The 9,504-nt window shown below is 36.8% G+C and overlaps 1 protein-coding gene and 1 pseudogene across 1 annotated transcript; both read right to left on the reverse strand.

The window, feature by feature from the left end:
• Positions 1-477: 477 nt before the first annotated feature.
• Positions 478-2,735, reverse strand: LOC104608806 (uric acid degradation bifunctional protein TTL-like; the record flags this gene model as incomplete). Its single annotated transcript, XM_010274885.1, has 3 exons — positions 478-662; positions 1,856-1,976; positions 2,616-2,735. Coding segments are annotated over 3 exons (426 nt in total), but the record flags the coding sequence as incomplete, so codon positions are not given.
• A 4,275-nt stretch (positions 2,736-7,010) lies between these two features.
• Positions 7,011-8,317, reverse strand: LOC104608805 (WD repeat-containing protein LWD1 pseudogene; annotated as a pseudogene).
• Positions 8,318-9,504: the final 1,187 nt, after the last annotated feature.

Consider the following 9,504-nt stretch of genomic DNA (forward strand, 5'->3'; position numbering starts at 1 on the left):
AAGGTTGAGGATGTTGATGAAGAGAAAGAGAAGGGAAGAAAAAGAAGAAGATCAAGGAAGTTTCACATGAGTAGAATTTAGTGAACAATTAAGCAGAAGCCAATCTATAAGCCAGAAGAAATCACCAAGGAAGAGTATGCTGCCTTCTACAAAAGTTTTAGCAATGACTGGAAAAAACATTTGGCTGTTAAGGACTTTTCAGTAGTAATGAATACCTATAAAAGAGTGTCATATCATGTAAATCCTATCCAGCTTTGTCCTTACTGTAATTGGATAGCTAGCATAGCCCCTCCCTTCACATAACCTTGCTATTATGGAATTGGATGATCAAGGACTGATCTGAGCTTTATTTTTCTTCTTGTAGGTTCAAAATAGTGCTTGTGATAAGTTTGATCCCACTTTCTACCCCAGGTTCATGAAATGGTGTGATGATTATTTCTTTATTAAGGTGTCCATTCTGCTCAATTTCTTCTCATTCTACAAAAAGGTAAAATGGTCCCACATCTCCAACTGTACCTCAATGCCAGCAGCTGGGGATCCACGAGAGACCTCCAGGACATGTGTTGTGATGGGAGGGCGAGTTCTAGCTGAGGTTTGAGATGCTTTACCACCATGAACTTCAGAAGCAACAGTCAGATATTCTCCAATTATTCTTACACGATCTTCCACAAGTTGAAGAACAAAACATCAACCTTGGACAAAATGCACCAAATTTTTTACTTTCAAAAGTTACACTACACTATTTTTCAAAATGATATTGTATTTTGCCTCATATGCATATATCCTTTTTGCAAACATAGAGTGAACTTCCATGCATTCCCATACGTAGCTTAACATGAATCTACTAATGAATCATACAAGTTGGATGACAGTGCGAGAGGGATGTCACAGATCTTTTGTGCAATTATCTCTCTTTTTCAGTTAAAGGTCATTGTGGAAACCCTTAAATGCCAATGATTGCCACTCAGGCAACTCATCAAGTCTAGGGCTGCAAACAGATGGAATCATATCAGATATAAGTAGATCCAAATTTGATCCATTTATGTTCATATTCCAACCAGATTTATCCATCAGATTTTTATTATATTCAAATTGAATTTGGGTTGCAATCGGATATTGAATAGTATAAATAAAAATTAAATAAAATAAAATAAAATATTGTATTTGATGAACAAAATAAATTAAAAATTACTTGTATGAAACTTGAGCCAATGACAATTTTGTAAAATGTCCTGGATTAATAGGGAAAGCAGACTAAGATGGTTCAGTCACATACAGAGAAGACCATCTATAGCACTCCTAAAAAAAAGTGATCTGTTTGAAGGGGCTAGGAGAGCTACCAAAAAGTAAATGGGCTGAAGTAGTAAGAATGGTTTAAGGGCTTATAATTTAAAAATGGATATGATGCTGAATGGAACGGAATGGTAAAACAGGATTCATGTACCCGATACCAAAGTTGGGACAAGGCTTAGATGAGGAGGAACATGATCCATGTTAGTACATCCGACCATTAAAATGTCCTGGATTATTGACATACCACATGATAATCTATATTTATAAATGGGCCAATTCAAGACATTATCATAAGATTATTGCATCAAAGACCAACAGATCAATAATGTTTGACAAAATAGAGACAATAATTTGTTGCACAAAAAAAAATAAGCACACACATGCAACAAAGTTAACCAAAAAAAACCAAGGGGAATAGCATGGAGATGAAAAGGAACATTAATGGAACAAGAAAACAGACATTTGTTAACAAGTATAAACAGTTTACTTGATTAAAAAAGAAGACAGTGTTATATAAAAGATACCTCCTGCTTTTGTCACTGAGAGACGTAATACTGAGTACCCATAGGAGAAGTGACTTCTGCTTTAGCTGCAAACAGTTTGGCAAGACGCAGTTCAATTATCTTCATCTCCTCCTGTGCTGCAATCTCAAACTCAACTATGGGTCTGTTTGGGTACCGTTTCTTTGACAAAGCCAGGTAGAAAAGCGACTTAGAATTATAAACTACAGAATCATGTAAACTAACAGAAAGAACAAACAATAAAAAGAAAACAAGAAGACAGAGTAGAAAATATGATATCTGGCTTTGAAGTATGTGTAGGTCATCCAGCAATTCTCCTTAAGATTAACATTTTTGCCATGAGCATTCATCAAAAAAAAAGAACATTTTTGCTATGAGCAAAAGGTTGCAAAAGGGCATTCTGAGTGAGATGTATACTTTGAAGTGATGAATGTAACACATCTTTGACAATTCAAATTTCAGATAGATGTCATCTGTATTCAAGTCTTGCCATTACCCTTTTGAATTTTCTATTCATGTAATGACCCAAGCGGTTTTATAAAACTGAGACCTATTCACCAATTTTTTGGTTAAACCGGCAGGTTAGCCAGTTTTGGCCTGTTTTTCATGAATTATGGTTTTCAGGGTATGACAAAACTGATCAAGGGCCTAGGTCACAATTCAACTGGTCCACCCAACCAGTCCAGTCTGGTTTTCTAAACACTGCAAATTACCATCTTATCAGGTTCTAGAAAAGTTTATTTTGTGTTAACACAAATAGAAAAGAAATGGAAAAAAAAACAAAAATAGTTCAGATCTTACCTTCAATTCTTCAAGTATTTCAGGTGTACTTCTCTCGGATGCACATATAAGAAAAACAAGTCCAAACTTCTGCCTATAGCGATTATTCCATTCAACTAGTTCCTGCAAAGATGAATTGCATTATATTTACTCAGGTCTACTAGAACCCATTTCCAGAAAGAGAAAAAATCATCTCCTAACACCAATCCATGGTTCAAGTGCTCCTGTAGTCCAATAATACATATTAGGAAAAGGAAATGATTCACTCAAGACTGGGGAACGACTCAATCTCTTAGATCTGCCAGTTTTTGCAAGCCAACAAGTATACTAGTAAGACAGTTTACAGTTGACAGTTTGTGAATATTTCTTTTATGGCTAGTGTATATGGTTTTACTTAAAATTATTTCTTTTTAGATTCAACAGATGGCTTTCTAGTGCTATTCGTCCTGTATAGATAAAGGTAAAAGTAATAAACCGGTTTCCCATTCAAAGAACCATAAAATGAGTTTAGTGATATTCATCTTGTTGTAGTTCCTCATCAGGGTGGAACAGTTATTCTCCTTTGGAATCGCTCCTCTATGCTTTTCAATCTGTGACCTAACAAAGCACTCCATTTTTTTTCTACCAGATACACACCTTAAAATCAAATGTAAACAATCCATTAACAGATCACCTCCATACGATGGATTGCTTTAATGGTCAGCACTTAAAAACAAATTTAGTATTCTTTGTAGCAAATTAAAGAAGATGCTAAACAAACTCAACCTTAGGCAAAAGCAAGGTTTCTACATTACCCAAAAACTGAATATTAAGGCACTATAGTTTTTATGAAAATAATCTATAAAAGCAACAAAAAGCAAGAGGGAAGTCCAAAGAAAATTTGGTGAAGAAAATGTTAATTAAGGTGGAAAACTAGGAATTGTATGACCTTTAATGCAATCATAGCTAGAGGAAATAGTGCTGCATCCAGAAATTTTCATGAAATATAAAACCTTTACAGTGTACAGGGTAATGACAATATGTAGAATCAAATTCAGGTCAATCTGAAATATCAAACCAAAATTTGACCCAAACTGGTCCAAAATTAGGTCAGATTAACCAACGAAAACTTGGCAAGGCCAAGAATGGATTGTCCTATATAATCAAATAAAATAGGACAGTCATAAGGAAATTACCTAGGGAAGAAATTTTTAGAGAGAGATTCATTCTGAAATTTTTTTACTAAGGTATCTTGGTCTTTAAATCCAACTCTTATGATGAGATTCATACCTGAAACAAATATTAACCCAACTGAGTGTCTCTTTGGGAGGACTTTTAGGCAGCCCCTTGAAATAGGTCCCACATAAAAAAAATAAAAAAATATAAAAAAAAAAACCTTAAGTTATGTATGGAGATCAATCCCCACATGCACATCTCATCATGCATTGGGAACATCTTCCATATTATCATATTCATCAAAAAAAAAACATCTTCCATATTATCATTGAAAGATGTTCCCAATACACAATTGTGATGTGCAGTGCCGGCCAATGTGAACTCTTATGTTTGGTGAAAATTTGGTAATCCCACATCAATGTTGGGAACATTCATTTTAAAAACCCTCCTAAATAGGGCCTAAATTATCATATCTTATTCTTGGTCAAATTCTTTTTAAAACATGGTGCATATTGACTATCCAAACATGTAAATTACGAGTTTGGACTCCACCAACTTTTCCAATGAGGCAGTGACCCTATGTCAAACGTTTGCCATTAAAAACCACACCTATGAAACTCTTTTCTTTGAACCAAAATCATGAATTTAGACTCATCCATTCACTTGAATTGAACCATTGGTTGATGAATTGAACTCCTCTCGTGGGTTGTGAGATGAGTGAACATGAAATAGGAGAGAAGAATAAATTAGGGGCATTTTTGTTATATCAAAATTAGTTTGGTAAGGGTCAGTTTTGTTATTAAAAAATAATAATGGCACATGTGGGTATTTTGGACTTGACAGAAGGTACATATAAATAAAATATCTAACGGGGGGTCTGTGGAGGTAAAGAAAAACCAAGTCCTACTCAAAGAGAATTTCAAAAAAGTGAAGGGGAGTTTCACCTAATAACCCTTCTTTTAAGTCATCGTCATCATAATAATAATAATATCTAGAAGCCTTGTTTGGTCAATTGTGGCTCCATCAATTGCAAACTACAAAAAAAAATGTGTTGTGGTTTTGGATTATGGAATTCAGTTATGTATAAGATTTAATTAAATGATGATAAGAAAATTTGCTATTAAAAGGGGAGGGAGAGCTTCCCATCAATTTGAACTACAAAATCACAAGAAACCTAAAGCAAGGCCTATTAAAAAGAACAAAACATAAGGCTTATATGATGATGAAAGAAACTAATGCTGAACAACCTTAAGAACTGATCTCTGTATCTTTTATTTTTGGGGAACAATTTATGTCTACCAATTGGATCTAGTTTTTCCAAAATTTAAAGCAGGTTATATATGTCCTTGTTCAGATGAGGAAATTTTAGTTGAACAAGTTCTTTTGAAATAACCATTCATCAATGCTAGTTCAAATTAGTAAATGATGATGGATTGGACTCTCATGTTGAATAGAGTTTACACAAATCAACTCAACCGAGGCTTAACCTCAACCATTTGAAGCCAGCAATAGAAGTTGCAGACCAAAATCATATTTTATTTAACTGGAAATTTTTAAGAGTAAGGTAAAGAAGAGAGAGAAAATCTATAAATGGGAACAATTAATCAAACAATAACACAGCTAGAAGAGGGATTTTGCAGCCCAGTCATTAGCTAGGAAGTAAGCATACACCAATGAGGTTGAGAACAAGGTTTCACGTCTAGAAGAGGAGAATGAAAGGCTTAAAAAAATAGAAGGAACTAGAAAAGATATTGCCATATGCACCACCTCCTGAGCCAAAGTATCAGCTTCAAAGAACAAGCTCAGCACCTTTCTGATGTGTTTATATGGAAGTTTGATTGAGTTGCATGGGTGGTTTTCATCAATTAAGATGCTGGATTGATACATATGGTACACTACAAAAAGTATTTCAGTTACCTTAATTCCAACAACACATGGAGTATGTTGTCAGTACATTAAACTTTTTGCCTAATAGCTATTGTTTTTCTATTTTATATTCATAATTAATATATATGTGAGCTTAATGTATATGTACACGTACATGTTAGTATGGGGCAAACACTAAGATACCAAAATATGACATGCCTTGTCTAGCATGACTTGACCATACTAAAATTAAATATGACTTTATGCATTTACTACTTACGCATGACCTAACTGCAAATTTGAAAATTTTCATTTGTGCACTATATAGTAAAGCAAAAGAAAAGGAAAAACTGATATCATATCATGAAGTTTCTAATATCTGAACCGTTCTTGGAACAGTGGGTTTTTGGCGGACAGGAAAAATCCCATTATCTTCTCAATGCATATATGAATGGTAACTAGAAGAGCCTAATACTTTTTGTTTACCATAATGCACAAACCAAAAATCATTAACAAACATAAATTGCATGTAATCATACACTGTTTATAGCTTATTTTCATTTATTTCTTTTCTGATATTTCATGTATTCTTTGATGAATCTTTTGTAGCTGCACATGGAAGATTTATGCAAACAAAGTGTTGAACATGGGATCCACCTACAGCTTCCGGAGACAGTTGAACGAAGAACTAAAGCAAGCCAAACAAAGATACCTTCAAATGTTCTACAATCTCCAATTTAGAAGCTTAGTGGATTGGTTTACTTTAGGTATTAATTAATAATTGACCAAAGGAATAAAGAAGTTTCAATAATTGCTTGCTTTCATTGTTGTTGACATCATTGTAGGCAAATAATGTACCAATACCAAGTGATGAAGCCCAACAACAGGCAGCTCCTAATCCACGTTGCCAAATGATGCAAGCATTAAGTTGAATGGCTTCTTTCCTTCTATACAACTTGACAACATCCTCAATCTCAAGCGCTAAAGAAAATGGGAAAAAAACAAATCATCACCAGAAAGTAAATGCACGAACTAAACATTTTTTTTGTCATTCAACCCATGTTTTATACCATTAATGATAGAAATACCGAATTTCGGCTTGAAACCTTGAAATAGGTGAAGATTCCTACTTTCAGAACTATTAAATATGAAAACAAAAGAAAATTAAGGGAAGAAATCGAAGAAATCAACAACCCAATTTACAGACTACAAGTCTACAACCGACCGACCCATGTTACTATGCTAGCACCACTAAAGTCAGAGATGGTAATAACTAATAACCCGTCACTAAGGGGAAAAAAAGACACATCATATTTTTGAAAGATGATAACAAGAAGCAAAAAAGGGCAATGAATCAAACCCCATAATCTTTAATATCAGACTCCACCCAAGCTTTCAAACCCTGAGTATCTACAGCTTAGTCGAGAAAGCAATCGCAACCCAATCCGGCTAAGTCGACGACCACTGCAGTTGCTCAATCACCACCCTGGCTGTATATGCCAGAATTGGATCAAATCCACCCTCCACTGGCTGACCCATCGATGAAAGATCCCATATCCTGAGAATCATCTCCAGCCATATATATATGACAACTACTATGTGGCACCCAAGCTTTGCATTAACACTAGCCTGGTGCCTCTGCAACTCCACCACCACCAGCATCAGAAACCAGATGCCTAGAACCACCACCTTAAAACTGCCCATGACTATGGTTGCCATGTACCTTGGGTCCTGCTTGTTCCACCCCAACCGCACAAGTGGCATGTCAGGCTCAAAACTTTCATAGATGATAGTCGAGTGCTCCTTGTCGCGTAAATCAAAAACCCTGATGGATCCATCTACGGAAACTGAAGCAAAAACTCCAATGCCTCCCTAGGCAATATTGCAAACCTCCTTATCATGCGCGATTAACTGGGTATTAGGGTTTCCTTCTCGATATCCCAAATAGTTCAAGTGGTGTCGATGCCCAAAGTCCCAATTATTTTCGGCTCGGCTTTGTTCCAATCAGAGGAGGTGAGTGGGCCGCAAAACTCTTTGTTTTTGTTGCTGTTGAGGAGGCTCTTGAACTCGACCCAATTGCTAGAAATGTGCCATACACGAAGAAAGTCACCGGAGGTGGCGAGGAGGTTGGGCTTCTGGCACTCCTTGCCAGTGATGAAAATGGTCTTGGTGGGTGGGTAATAGTGTTTGAAGGAGAGATTTGGGTCTGAGCAAATTTCACCAGTGGAATCGTCGAGTTGGACGATTTCAACTCAATTCTAATATTGCTCAAGGAGGTTGGCGCTAAAGAAAATGAGGAAAAAAGAGGAAGAAAAGAGGAAGAGAGGAGGAAGTAAAGAGGAGATGAAGGAATAAACAGAGAGAAGAAATGGAGAAGAAAAGGGCAAAAAGGAACAAACAGCGAACTAGGTTTGGTTCCAAAGAAAGTGACGAGTCGTCATAAGTCGAGAATAGACTTTATGTGAGAACAATTGTTTTTGGGTGTGAAACATCAAACAACGACTAGTTTTTAGGCCCACTAATATCAAAAGGCAAAATTGTTAATTATAGAGGCAATAGAAAGTGCCTCTGTAATAACAACGAAATAACTCTACCTTCTTTAATATGGTATAAAGGCAGTTTTTTTTTACTGCCTCTGGCTAAGTGTTTCTAAATCCAAGTATTCTAGTATCACTTTCAAGTACAACAGAGTCTATAGCCATGGTTCTAGCTAATTTCAGAACTTTGAGGATTGCCAAGGCTTCAAATTCAACGAGAGAAGAGCTCGGCAACCATGAAATTACCCCTATCATCATGGATCACTTTCCCAGTTGCCGATCCCAAGTGAGTCCAGGCACCATTCATATTAATTTTCACTAACTTCTTTGGAGGCTTTGAGCCTTCGACATTCAACATAAGAGCTTGTAATCAGAATTACAAGTATACTTTCCATGTTGTCATGGGGCTAGTCGTTGGGATCCCGTGTGGCACTCGAATGCGACGAGTAAGCCTAAGCAACAAGCAACAACACAAGAAAAGGCAACAAAGATGGCACACAAATTAGACAAAAGGCAACTTGTATTGCATTAATGGATGGCAAGCATAAGCACACAATTCAATGTCTAGGGGATCTCATGCTTAACCTTTACATGCTCTTGATTCACTCGACTACCTACCTCCCCTCAAAGAGTACGTTAAACTTTTGGGGGAGTGACATACAAATACATCAAAAGAATGAAAAATCATACTAGGTAATTACAAGAATGCCATTGGAAATCCCCCATACAAAAATACATGCATAGTCCACCCATGACATGGCGGCTATAGGCACTATGGATGGCACTTGATGTTGTGGCAAAGAGAACACTTGTGACAGTCTCCCCCACTCAATTTAGTCTTCATCATCGAAGACTAGCTTCTGCTCGAAGCTCAGATCAGATGTTGATGAAGGAGGGTTCTTTAGCTGCTCCACGAAGTTTATCTCTTCCAAGGCCCGGGCATGATGATGGGTGGAAGTCTTTAGGGTGTTCTGGATGGTGGGAAAACCTGTGGCTAGTCCCTACGTTAAGTCCTTGCCCAGCTGCTTCAAGGTAGGATTTTGGTTGTTCTGCTTTGGTGTTAGGAAGGGTTTTGGCTAGGGCTAGGTCAAAATGAAAGTTTGGATTTTTCGGGCATTCTTCCCACTAATGATTTTTTTCCCAAGGGTTGTTCCTCACAAGGCTCCTATGAGGGTTGGTTTGATCATTGTAGTGGCGAACAGGGTACCTAAGTGGATTTGGTAGTACTCGCTCTCCCTGATGATGGTCATAGTGGAACTGGTTGGCGCTATTGTTGGTGCTGGTGCTACTGCTGACACTGGTACTGGCGTTGGTGCTGATGTTGGAACGGCTTTGGGAGAGACTTCTTCCTG

This window comes from Nelumbo nucifera, chromosome 6 (genome assembly GCF_055504915.1).
Source record: "Nelumbo nucifera cultivar China Antique chromosome 6, China Antique-T2T, whole genome shotgun sequence".
In the NCBI taxonomy this organism is placed as follows: domain Eukaryota; kingdom Viridiplantae; phylum Streptophyta; class Magnoliopsida; order Proteales; family Nelumbonaceae; genus Nelumbo; species Nelumbo nucifera.